The sequence below is a fragment of the Rattus rattus genome, chromosome 15, assembly GCF_011064425.1.
Source record: "Rattus rattus isolate New Zealand chromosome 15, Rrattus_CSIRO_v1, whole genome shotgun sequence".
NCBI lineage: Eukaryota > Metazoa > Chordata > Mammalia > Rodentia > Muridae > Rattus > Rattus rattus.
In genome coordinates, this window is record NC_046168.1 from 28,417,050 (window position 1) to 28,430,715 (window position 13,666).

Consider the following 13,666-nt stretch of genomic DNA (forward strand, 5'->3'; position numbering starts at 1 on the left):
TTTAAATTATCAATAAAGCTCTCAGGCCAAACAGACTAAATTTACAGTCCCCAACTGCATTCGGTATATATAGCCTAGTGGATAAAATAAGGAGGACCGAATATGTGAAATACCCTTTACTTTATCAAGTTGTACTGTGGTGATCTGCTGCACTGCATGGGTAGGAAGGAGATCATGGAACTGTGTCTGTGTGTAAAGGCAATAGCCTTTACAGAGCAACTGTCCCAGCCTGATAATCTGTAAACTTAAAATCACCTCTCTTATGAAATGCATCATTTTTCCTATAATAGTTGGAAAGACAAAAGAATGAGGACTGCTTAAAGTGATTTAAACCTGTTGGGAGAAGCATATCTGCTTACTTAGGCTAAGGTCACTTTTACGTTCATGGAGTCTGGTTAAACCGAAGAGCAGTCCTCCTCCCAGTATAAAGTAACCAGTGGTGTTCACATTGTGTTGTAGTACCACTCCTCATACTTTAAACTCACTCTGCTTCAAGACAGGGGTGGGTTGGGGGCATTCAATCCCAAATAAATAATAGTAGCAAATAACATTGCAGTTTGCATCCTTGCTTCTACAGCTCATCATACACTAGTTTGATGGATCAGCTTGAAGAGCCTTCCTAGGGAAACAACAGTGCAAACTTGTGTTTAAACCACTTAAATTTTTGAAGCTTGGAGAGGACTGAAGTTCACTGGTCTCTTCGTTCTCCTCCAGAAACTGTTTATGACTCTTCCCCATGACCTATCCCAGTGCTTCTTATCCTTCCTTCCCATACATGCCTTCAATGACTTCTACCATTCATTCTCTTTTCTCCTTCCTCTCTCCATTGATATATATATTTCTCACCTGCTATGCATGTGAGAGAGAAGGGAAAGGAAGGAGAAAATAGCAGAGAAAAAATAATATTTACGTTGAAAATGCTTGTCACCTTGAAGTTGCTCAATAAGTAAATACTCATTGACTAAATCAATAAAAGCATGCAATATGTACACAGAACAGACTTTATGTTAAGCAATCTCTGCCTTTGTTTCCTGTAATCCAACTACCCAACAAGCTAGATGCCAGCCAGCCGTGTTGTACACACAAGGAAACTGAGGTTTAAAATACAAAATAGGTTAGCCATGGTTACCCGGTTAGAAACAACACAACACACATGACTTCTGCCTGACTCTGAGATCTCCATATCTGATGTTCCTATCTTTTTTAACAGCCTTCTGTCTGATGCTTTCTATACACTAGTTCCTTGAATGAATATTAAGCAAGGAAGAGATAGCTTGATTCGTGGTAGGCTGAAAACAAGCCACACACTGGAAACCCTGTTAAGGCACAGCTCCAGAAATCTCTGTTTTCATTCAAGCAAGTTAGTTAAACTCTCAGTATCAGGTCCTACATCTATCAAGTGTGTAAATACCTGGGTTTCCCCTTCAGATTGACACCATGATTAAATCGGCTAGCTCCTGTGTCGTGCTACAAACCAGCTAAGCAAAATAGCACTTGAGAGAGAAATAAGCCAGAAGACAAGGAACAGAAGTGATTCCGTATGGCACATGAATTCTCCAAGAATCCCTCATCTTGCCTCCATACTAAAATTAACTGCCTAACGTTTTATAATTTTTACATGTTATTTCTTTGGTTACGTGTACATGTGAGTACACACATATTGCCAAGGCACACAGGTAAAGATCAAAGGAAAACTTGCAAGAGTTCTTTTGCTCCTCCCAGACTTTCAAGGATCAAACTCAGGTCATCAGGCTCTGCAGCAGATGCCCTTAAACACTGACCTCTCTGGCCTGCTCAGCTGCCCCTCTCTTATGATCTTCTAGCATTTTGTTCTTCCTCTGGCATAGCATAGGTTGCCATGTATGTAATAATTTTTGGCTTTCTTCTCCCTCTCTCCCTCCCGTCCTCTGGACCAAGTCTATTTTAGTAGATGTGAAACCAACATAGAGTCATCCCCTAGCTCTTGCTGAGTCAGGAAACCTTTGCTCAGTGGATGGCTTAGGGTAAGATAGGAAAATAATTTTGAATTATGAGGACTCTCTAATCACATGCTTCTAAATTTCCCCTATTGTCTGCTAGAAATTAGTTTATGTTTCTTTTCTTGTGTAATTTTATATTCAACTTCTGAAGCCTTGAAATCAAAACATAAGAAAGAGGTGAAGTTGTGGTATAAAGAAGTAAGGCTTTGGTCTACATCCCTCTAAAGGGCTGGCTCCCTTGCATCCCACCCAGTCCTATCATTATTTTGTTACCAACTATAGGCATTTAAGTCTTCTTGTTGGTATGAAGAAATGTGACCATACCCATGTCTATAATCAAGATAAGTCACAAAAGATATCATTAAATTAAATGAACTAAATGCTAAGTGATACATGGAAGGGAGGAGGTAGCCATCAGTATTCTCACCACCAAACTTATTTATTGACCATCAAGCCCTTCCCTCAACATAATTGTACAGTATCGAGGACACTCTCAAAATGGCATGTTCGTAATGAGCATGAAAGACACCTATTTACCACAAGTGCTAAATGTCAGTTTTATAAGAAACAAATCAGAGCTAGAGAGATAGCTCAATGAATAAAAACAGCTACTGCGGAATCTGAGGAGCTGAGATCAAATCTCCGGTATGCACATTAAAAAGTGGGCATGGCCGCTCACTTTGTAAGTCCACAGTTCTTGGGGCAGAGACGGGTGGGTTACTGGAGCTTGCTGGCCACCAACCACATACTGTCTTCAGTGAGACCTGTCTCAGAGGAAAAAGGAGGAGAGCAGTAGAGAAAAACATCCAACCATCTCCTCTAGCCTCTGCAAGCATTTGGGTGCACACCAGTACACTCACATATGTGCGCGCGCACACACACACACACACACACACACACACACACACACCCCACACACACACACACATTAAAATAAACAAAGACAACTAGCATTTCTTAGTAAATGAAGCAAATGAACCATCCCTAAAAGTAGTCACAGTCCTGTCACTTACTGTGTACTAACTAGGCACTTTTCTGCAAGTAATCTGTTTATATTAACACGGTTAATACTCTCCACTTGGGACATAGTTATCAAGGTAGAAATGTCCCAGGAAAGGAACCTATCCATGGTCCCAGGCAAGGTGTCATGCTCTGTCTTCTGTAGAACACCTGTCCTTGCCCAAAGATACTGGAAGTCCCAATGTGTCCTCGGTCCATAGATGCTGCAGATTGCATTTTATGCATTTTATGATGTTGCATCTCAGTCCCTGAGAGTGGGATGGGAGTTCACACCACAGATACTTCTTATTGCATCTCTGATATAAACTTGAACCACGATACTACCTGACGTGTTTAATACAATAAGAGAGTCCTCGGTCTCTTGAAAGAATTAAGCCAGAAAAGAAAACATTTACTTGCCTGCTAACCCACGTATTTGCAGTCCAACACCCAAGACGCTCCTGCCTTTGGCTCTATTCCAGGTGGAGTTCTCCTGCAGTGACTGTTCTAGATCCTCCCCAACTGTCTTTACCGTAGGAACAGGAAATCTCTATGCCAGAGGAGAAAAACAGGCTTGTGAATTGTCCCATCTACTAAGCTATGTGTTTAATAAGTTTGCTTTATTTCTTTAAATACATCTGTCTATCTCTTTGGAAGTCTACTTACTTTTATTTTGTGTATGTGTTTGAATTTCTCCATATGTACCTGTGTACCACATGAGTGTCTGGTGCCTACAGAGAGCACAAGAAGATAGTTGATCCCTTGAACAAGATTTGCAGATTGTTGTGAGCTGCCATATGAACGCTGGGAACCAAACCTGGGTTCTTGGCAAGACCAAGTACGTCTAACCACTTAGGCATCTCCCCAGCCCCAAGATGCTCTCTCTTCACCTGTGAAATGAACATGAAAACTTATGCATTGAGGGGATAGCACAGAGCAGGAACTTAGGCACTCTTGTGCTCCCTATCAGTCCTTCAGGGCCCGCAAACTCAGCTAGCTTGACCAACACCCAGCAGCTCACAGCTGTATAGCCAGGTTTCCTCCAGCTCCCTCACAGGCATCTCAAACTCAAGAGATCTGGAAATTGGAGGTAACGGGAACTCACACTTGTGGCTTTAAATAATACATATAAATACATATAAATACAATAAAAGTGTTAACTTTTCTTCAGGGCAGCAGCAATCGTTCCTTTTAGTTCTTTTACCCCTGTTCATAGGTTTGCCCAACTAAGTCCATTTTTTTTTACTTCTTAGCTCACTGACTTATCTCTATTAGACTCCAAGTATATTACCATCATCTTCCTCTACCCCTTGAATCTTAGGGCTAGAGAGATGGTTCAATGGTTGACAGCACTTGATGCCTTCGCATAGGACCCAGATTCAGTTCCCAGCATAAGAAGGTGGTTGTACCAGCAGCTGCCTGCAATCCTAAAGATGGCAAGACAGGAGGCAGAGACAGGTGGACCCCTGGAAGTTCGTGGGCCAGGTAGTTTGGTCTACTTGGTAAAATTCTGGGTCACTGAGAGACTGCTTCAAACAAAAGTGGAAGGTCCCTGAGGACCAACACCCAAGGATTTCCTCTGAGCCCCACAAAAGGGCCATGAAAATCACATGCACTCACAGGTATGAACACACACGAGGAAATTAAAAAGAAAGTTCCCACTATCTAACCTGTAAAATGCAGACCATTTGCTAGGTTCAAACTGTCCCAGGACATTTACATGAGCTCAGCCCTTCTCGGGCCATTTCTGTTAGTTCACGTCCTGTCTACTAGCTCCTCTCACCTGAATCTAGGCCTCGGTGGACTCTAGGTTTCAGCATACACATTCCTCCACACCCCAGCCCCTGATCTGTTGGCTTTCCAGGATTCATCTCTCATCAGAGCTATTGCTTTATTTGCAAAGTTTGCTCCCTGCCCCTAACCTTTTCAGATACATTAAGCGCTATTTTCACTACTAAGCAAATATCTGATGCATCCCTTCATTGTGGCAATTTTCTTAAGCTATTCATTTTCAACCTAATTAAACCTTGGCTTCCTCAAGGGGCCACAGATTTTTATCCATTTCATGGATGGCATTTAGTTCGCACCTGATGTTTGGAACGCTTCCAATGACTCTAATGGAAGGAAAGAAGCACAATTCCCAGAGGAAAGAGTCTCCATTTAGTGACCTCGGACAAAAAAATAAGGATGAAATTGTCAAATTCAGTGTGAAGTTAATTAACCTTCCAGGATTTTTACTAATTCGCTTATTTGAATACTAGTTGTTATTATATGGAGTAACATCTTTTTTGTTGCACTGTCCACTGAAGGTATTTATGAGGAAATATAGCTATTGTTTACAGCTAATCTGTGGTTTAAAGAACATTAGGAAAGTCAAATAGTATAAACTGATTGCTAATGCCAGTTTGAAGGCAGTGGAGCCCCTTGCTAGAGGTTGCAGTGGTTTTCATGAAGAAGCTAAGATTGTTGTATTAATCTAGGAGAGCTTGACCATCCCAGAAAGAGGGTAGGGAGGAGGAAATACCAAGAGTAAGGAGGAAAGAAAGTACAAGGAAAGGTCAGTGTCAAGAGAGATGTAAATAACAGTGAGGAAGTGGCAGGGCAATCTGCAGATCCACCTATGGATCAGCACTTCAGACTGTATTTAACAAAGCCAGTCCAAGCCATTGACGAATGAAAAAGAAAGTATTTGGTGAAGACTGATTTGGTAGCCATTTGCAGCAGGTCTAGTTGGAAAGACAAAACACCCGATGCACAAGCAGTAAGTCACCAGCTACCAAGTAAATCACATGACTAATCGGTATGTAAAAAAGAGGATATCCATTTTAAAAGACGTAGACACGGTGTGAAATAGTCACTTTACTTTCTGATTGTTAAAATGCTCTCAGATCCTATGAGTGGGAGAGCATAAAGCAACAGGACCATTTCAAAAATGGGGAAGAACTTGGGAGGAAGCACGTGGCTTTGTAGGGTTTCCTTTAAAGACAATTCAAAGGAAGAACACACTTAAGATTTCAACCTTTTTTTATTTCTGTTATTGTTGGCATTGTTAGGGAGATGGAGTTGGGAAATCATCTATACAAGATTCAAATGTAGCATGCCATTAACTTTAATATTGGTATTATATTAATGTATATTATAATTTAATATTTATATTCCTCAGTCCCAGAAAGCTTTAGGTAGAATGGGAATAGAATCAGATCTGCATGGAATGGTGAGGGCCTGGTAACAGCTTTTTTAGAATAAATAGCAGTGACAGTAAGGGTTCTGGAGAGGATAAGAAGCCAGACAAGAGACTCAAGAGATGTTTTCGCCATCACTTTAGAGCGCGAACTTTTTTTCTATACCTCAGTTCCATAAGAGCAATTGTCTTGGCTGGAGAGAAAATCTATCAGAGTCAGACATGTAACCCTCAGTGCTTGGGGAGCCTTTTTCTCATGTTGACTCAGTCCCCTGAAAGCTGCTTGGTGAGCGTGGACCTGGTAAGTAGAGGGCACGGTACCTGTCCCCCTCGCAGACTGATATGTCATCTGATCAGACATTTGAGTTCAGTCTCTTCTTTAAATCATTCAAGTCTACCACAGAACATTCTTCCCCAGTAGGAGAGGAAGTCTTCAGACTATATTCTTTATTTTCTGAATTCCCTTTGTTGACTGAACCTGTGTGGTTGCCAAACGTCACCACTGCCTATTGACCTCCAGGAGTGTGATTGATTACAGTTGGGAATTTCACCTACAAGACTCTGCTTTACTGTGTCCACAGCACAGCCTGAGGACCCAGAGCGCTAAGAAGTCCTGCTGAGGCTTCAAAACAACTCTGAGTGACTCTGGACAATCTGATTTGGGATGCGGGCAAAGCTCTGCACCCCGCACCTACCGTAGCTCATCCTGCAACTGTCTGGTTTCCCTTGCCTCAAATTTGTTTGAGCACAGATTTTCAGGGCCTTATGAGAATCAGTTGATTATTTCTCTGAGTTAACCTATACCTTTAGATGAACAGTATGTTCTTTTCTATAATACCATACAATAAATTGTTTGGAAGTCATCATTAAGTCATCATCACATTTATTAATTTAGTAATTATCTCTTGACTAAACCACAGACCTCTGTGGTAATATTCTAATGTGTTGGGGTAGGATAGGATGAAAAGAGAAACCATAGAAGTAAGTCAAATCATTTCATATGGTTATTAGTGCTGTGAGGAAAAGCAGTAGAGTTCAGTGAGAGAATCACCTGGAGTAAGGCTTAGAAGGGGTGCCTAGGAAAACTGTCATTACAGAGGGACTTACTGTGAATTACATGATGAAGAGCCAGCTATGTCATATGCCAGAATCCTGAGAATGTAGTCAAAGTCACCAAAGCATTGCACAATAGCAAACAACAATGAGCTGGATAGTTAGGCAATGGTGCTCTGAGAAATAATGAGGTGGATCAAGCATGGTTCATGCATGTGAACTGGAGAAGTCCTCTGTTGAAAATGGGGTGGGCAAGGAGCTGAGTTTACTGCATGGCAGCCACGAAGAACAGAGATAAAGGTGCAACGTCTGAATGAGGAACCAGAATCTTAAAGACATGAAACAAAGACCAGTGGCAAGAGAAAGGTGAAGAGACTCCACGTAGCACGTTTCACAGGAGCAGAGGACTCTCTGGGAGCTATCCTGGAAACACAGTGGATGATAGGGCAATAGACCCTTAGGTCTTGGACCAAGGGACACTAGGATCTAGACAATGGAGTTCCATTTACTTGAGACAATGTGAAGTGAGAAGAATATGGTGTTCCAGTAAGAAAAAATTATAAGAAATAAACATTCTAGAATGTTTATTCTAAAGCAGGAACGGGAATTTGATGACCACAGAGAAAGTCTAGAGGGCACTGCAGACACTGATTTGGGGGTGGGGGTTGGGGGGTGTTTATGAGGCAAAATTGTAACAGAGACACACAAATTTCAGCATATAGTAATGACTGAGTAATCTTGAAATTCAGTTCACCATGGAGATAAAATGTTACTACTTTACTGAAATAACAATAGTTATAACTTTAATTATAGACAATAGTAATGTGTTTATAGTGATAATAGAGACATTAGTAGTTGTGGCAGCATGCTATGGTCCTATGTGAAAAGCATTTCTCGTGCACATCTGCCAATAACTCTGTGATCTTTCAAACCTACAGAAAAGTCATATATAATTGATGACAACTTTATGGACCATAAATCATTGATCAGAACAAAGAAGGATTTGGGGCTTTGAAGAATCCTGGCAGTCTCTAGATAAGAAAGAAGATAAATAGCTCTAGAGTTGAGATCTCAACTAGATGGCTTAACAATTCAGATGATTTGAGGAAGTTCTTTTATGAGGCTACACAAGCTGATGTATGGTGATTGGAAATTACTCACAAACTCCTATTTGCAATCTTATATTTAGGTTGGTAAAAGCCCACTATACGCAGAAGTGACTCCAGTACTTATCTCTTTGCTCTGTCACTCAATAAGTAGAAATCCTAATTATCTTTGAAAACCAAAGTCCATTCATCCACATAATTTAAGGTCAACTACTATCAGGTATAGGCCATCCTAGACACAAGTAACACAAATGATACATATAAGAAATTCTTCCCATTTTTCCCACCTGTACTCTGGTCATTTCATACTTTACCCTTTCCCTACATTATTTATTTGTTATATTTCCCAATAACATGCTAAAGACACTAAACATTTATCATCTAGTTTTTCCAAGTCTGAGTCAAGCCTGCTCTCAGTTCAGAGCCCTCCAATAGCTTCTAAGCTTTCTCAGAGTAAAAGGAGTTTTGTTATTATTAGAGATAGCACATATAAATCCCAACTTCTATGGCTTCTCTTTCCCAGCCAAGTCAAGAGTTGTAGGAAGGAAATAATAAAATGATAGCCTCTTGGAAAGTGGGTTAGTGAGACAAGAGGAAAAATTACCTCAGCATTCTTTAGATGCGATATTACACAGCAAGACATCAACAATATTCTATATTCTTAACTCTTTCTTCAAGTAGGGAAGATGGACAATTCCATACATTAAGGAAATTATATGATATTGAGACTATAATTCTCACATCGTTGTGGTAAATAAATTGAAAATAAAATATTTTTCAAGTGAACAAATACATTATTCTTGGTAAATGCTGATGAAAGTATAATGATTGTTAGGCGAATCTTATCACAATTTTTCAGTTATAATTTATGAATTGGAACTGTACTATACATTTCAAAGTGCCTGCCCCTAAAACAACAAAAACTGCTGTTGAAATATAGCTCTTGATTGCATGTCCATTCAGTACTACATCTTGGAAATAACAGACTCAATGGTGCCTCAGGAATCACTAAGACATGAAATGATTGAGATTTGTTTCATTGCATTGCTAACAAAATCAAGGCAGAATCTTCTAGTCTCTATCTTATAGATGCTATATTTTTATTTTCTATCGTTAGATCTTCTGTGAGAAATCTTACCACAAAATGTATACTCAGCATACCTTATGATGTATATCCAGCACGCCTTATGGAATTGCTCCTGCTGGCTTGTACTCAGTGTGCTCTCCTCTATAATATGTGAAAGTAAAGATGCTAAGTTCTTTATCCACACACTTGTGAATGTGCATCCAACATGTCTTCTTCCTATTTTAACAGAACTCCGAGGTTCACATACCTGAAGATCTAAAGAAGAAAGGGGGAAATCTGCTCGACCTGGGGAGACCCACTAGGGTTTTAAGGAAGAGCAGCCATTCCCAAAGGGAGAACCGAGCTCCTGGATCATCAACTGAAACGAATCAAGGAGCTAAGATTCGAGTTTTTCAGAAACCCATCCTGATGTACTGGCCACTGGCCACTCAGCCCTTAAATAAAAGTTCAGTCCAAGACAACAAATGGAAAAAAGCAGAAGCAACCCAAGAGAAACGTAGGTCCTTCCTTCGTGAGTTTTGCAAGAAATATGGTGGAGTAAATGATCCCAAATCCAACCTTTTTCATATAGTATCCAGGATATATGTAGAAGACAAACACAAAATCCTGTATTGTGAAGTACCAAAGGCTGGCTGCTCTAACTGGAAAAGAATTCTGATGGTCCTAAATGGATTGGCTTCCTCTGCGTACAATATCTCCCACGATACTGTGCACTACGGGAAGCATCTGAAAACACTGGATAGCTTTGACTTAAAAGGGGTACACATGCGTTTGAATACCTATACCAAAGCTGTGTTTGTTAGGGACCCCATGGAAAGATTAGTGTCTGCATTTCGGGATAAATTTGAGCATCCCAATAGCTACTACCATCCAGTGTTTGGGAAAGCAATTATCAAGAAATACCGACCAAATGCCACTGCCAAAGCATTAAATAATGGATCCGGGGTCAAATTCAAAGAATTTGCCTACTATTTGCTAGATGCTCAACGTCCAGTAGGCATGGATATTCACTGGGAGAGGGTCAGCAAACTGTGTTATCCATGTTTGATCAACTACGACTTTGTAGGGAAGTTTGAGACATTAGAAGAAGATGCCAATTACTTTCTACAGTTGATTGGTGCTCCAAAAGAGTTGAAATTTCCAAACTTTAAGGACAGGCACTCCTCTGATGAAAGAACCAGTGCCCACGTGGTGAGGCAGTATTTAAAGGACCTGAGCGCAGCCGAAAGGCAACTCATCTACAACTTTTATCACTTGGACTATTTGATGTTTAATTACACTACTCCACATTTATAATTTGCATTCATTTTCTAAAGCCCTGCATAGACTTAATGATGATGGCCTCAAATCAGCTACTGTAATTGTCCTACAATTCTCTGTATGGAGGAAATTTAGCTAAGTGAAGTTGTCTTGATTGAATGAAGTTTCTTTTTTAACCAAAGAGTATGACAGCAATTGGCACAAAGTTATTGGAAAATCATCTCAAAGAGACATGTAAACAACTTGATGTGCTTTTAAATGTTGGGAAAGGAGTTGTTTTGGCATTGTAGCTTATACTGTGGAAGCAATAACCTAGCCAGCTGTTACATTAACCAAGGAAGCCTCTTGCATGTAAAATAAAGGGGTCAAAATGGCGAGGATTGTGTATCCAAATCCTGACAAGCATTATGATATGCATGAAGCAGTGCTTAGCAGTCTGTGGCATTTACAGCAAATGAATGGATGGTTTTCTTATACCCTGAATCTTCATATCCTCTGATGATAAATCCATTTTTAAACATTTGGGCATAGTCATTTTACTATTGATCTGGAGGCATTCTGTGATTTACAATAGAGAACAGAGCAGACAAACAGATGAAGCCATGACTTCTTTAAAATTTAACAGCCAGTAAAAATGCACAGCATACCGAGATCAAAACAACAAAAGCCACCTTTCTCTTCCAGGAAAAACTTCAGGGGGATTGATTTTTCTTGGGTTTGAGCCCTCCATGAAGACACAAAATGATCACGACCAAGCAGATCCTCACTTCTAAACATCATCAGATAGAAATGTGCTCTTAATTCTGCTTTAATTGGGAAAGGGACAATTGTTTCAGGATGGAATAATCGTCAAAACCAAAAGTTGCCATTCTGAATACAGACCTCTAGCAATAACAAAGGTTTATAAGAACATTATTTGAATCAAAGCACCATGTGCGTAGCTTTCTATGTGGAATACACTCTAAGAATAGCTTTTGTTTGCAGCCTAATTATTCAGCTTGGGAATGACTTTTTAAGAACTAATACACCACTTCAAAGACAGGTCATGTTCTAGAGAGTCAACATAACAAGAGCCCCTAGAAATGTTTTTAATAGGCTTATGAATAAGCAAATTAAGGTATTTCCTTCTTAAGTTTAAATACTCTATACTAACAAAGTCAAATACCATTGCATTCAAATATTAAATCAAAGTCTTTGGAAAATAGAACCATGTGTCACCCTTATGAAAGTTGTAATGTACTTTGGAAATTTTTTCTAAGGGATCTTAAATTTAAAGACACGTTCAGATGAGAAGTGCCTTTTAATTAGTTAACTACTACCCTGACTTAAGCGAACCACATGTCAATCAAATCCTGTTAACATGTCTTTCTTAAACATGTTTCTCTTTCTAAGCTATCACATTTGATCAGTATTCAGCTATGTCTTGCAAAGAAAACTATGTTTTAATATTTGAATATTAATAGACCAAGGTTATTACAGTCATACGTGTCTCGTTTTGATTTTCCATTTCATGGCTGAGTATTCATGAACTGCTTCATTCTGTGCACACACCCGCCTTATCTGCTCTATATCTCACTGGAGAGGGTAAACTGCAGTGGGCCAAGTCATCGAAAGTATTAAACTTTCCACCCCACCCTTTGACTACTTTTCCATCCCATTTCCTTATGCCTCTAGACCATACACGTAAGCTGAGTAACCTAAATTATATAAATTAAAATGTTGCTGTACTGGAAAGAGTGGATTCCTTGTAACTTAGAGACCTTGAAATTATCTTTTTCTGGAGAGAGAGAAAACAAACATTACAGAGACCTGAAAGTTTATTCTTGTACTACGCGGAGCTCATTGTATTCAGAACCCGCTACAAAGGCTGTTTCTCAAAGGCATTTCTAAATAGAAATAAGAAACAATGGTAACAGGAACATATATATATGCCCCTCACTTTCATAGCTCTGAAAAGGAGAAAACTGAAACTATTCTGCATTACCATTTCTCATACCCTGGAGGAGGAGATATTTATGTACCCTATTTTAAATGACAACGACCTTTGGTAGAGGAGAGTGAGAGAGAAGGGCAGTGCACAGCGTTCGCTCCAGTCGTCACGCTGGAACTCTGCTGTGAGATGCTGCCACTTTACCTTTTGCAGTTCTAGCTACCTACCCTCTTCAACCGCAGTACAAAAATATTAAATGGAAACTTTTGGAAATAGACACCTCATAAGTTTTAAAATTGTGCACCCTCCTAAGGAATCTCACTTCCTTCTATTTCACCCGGACCTGAATCAGCCCTGTACCTGGTGCATCTGTGTTGTTGATGCTCTCTGCATGGTGGTAGCCATTGAAGTCCTCAAATTGACTTTCACCGGGATTGCAGTGTTCTTGCTTAAGTGCCTTTGTGTAAGAGTGTAAGGCTGCATTGCAATTCCTGTATCATTGACCTTACGTCATCCCATCAGGCAAGCATTTCCTCACTTTACCTTAGTATAGGTGAGAGCATTTCAACAAGAAGAGTAAAGAAACACAGAGTGATAAAACATTGCCATAAATTTCATAATATACTGTCACAAAAGTTCTCTTATTGGTTATTAATCTCTTACTGCATAAAGTTTATAAATTAAATTTCTTCACAGGCATTTATGTATGAATAGGAAAACAGCAACCTGTACGGGTTAGGTATTTCCTGTGTCTCCAGATATCTACTGGGGAGCATAGAGCACACCTGCCATGGATAAGAAAGGACAGGTCCACTTACTCCTTTTCTGACTCTTACTGCCTATATGACTACAGGTCACTCTTCATTCCTTTCTCAGGTAGACTGTCCAGCTGACACCCCGCACAGTTGTGCATTCAACAGACCAGGTTTGAGGTTTTCTCACTGAGTAACAACCTTCTATAGAACTTCTTCTTTGTATGGCTCTATATCAGAGCCAGAGAAACTGACCGTCATCCTCGAGCTATTGTTATATTTAGGTATATAATTATCATCATAATATAATAATTCATCC

General features: G+C 39.8%; 1 protein-coding gene across 1 annotated transcript in view; it reads left to right on the forward strand.

The window, feature by feature from the left end:
- The window catches only part of Chst9 (carbohydrate sulfotransferase 9), a 237,264-nt gene extending 225,117 nt beyond the window's left edge, over positions 1-12,147 (forward strand). Inside the window, exon 4 of the mRNA XM_032885909.1 lies at positions 9,634-12,147. Coding sequence (XP_032741800.1) covers positions 9,634-10,701 — 1,068 coding nt within the window. The 3' untranslated portion in view covers positions 10,702-12,147. The remainder of the gene's footprint in view (positions 1-9,633) is intronic.
- The last annotated feature ends 1,519 nt before the right edge of the window (positions 12,148-13,666 follow it).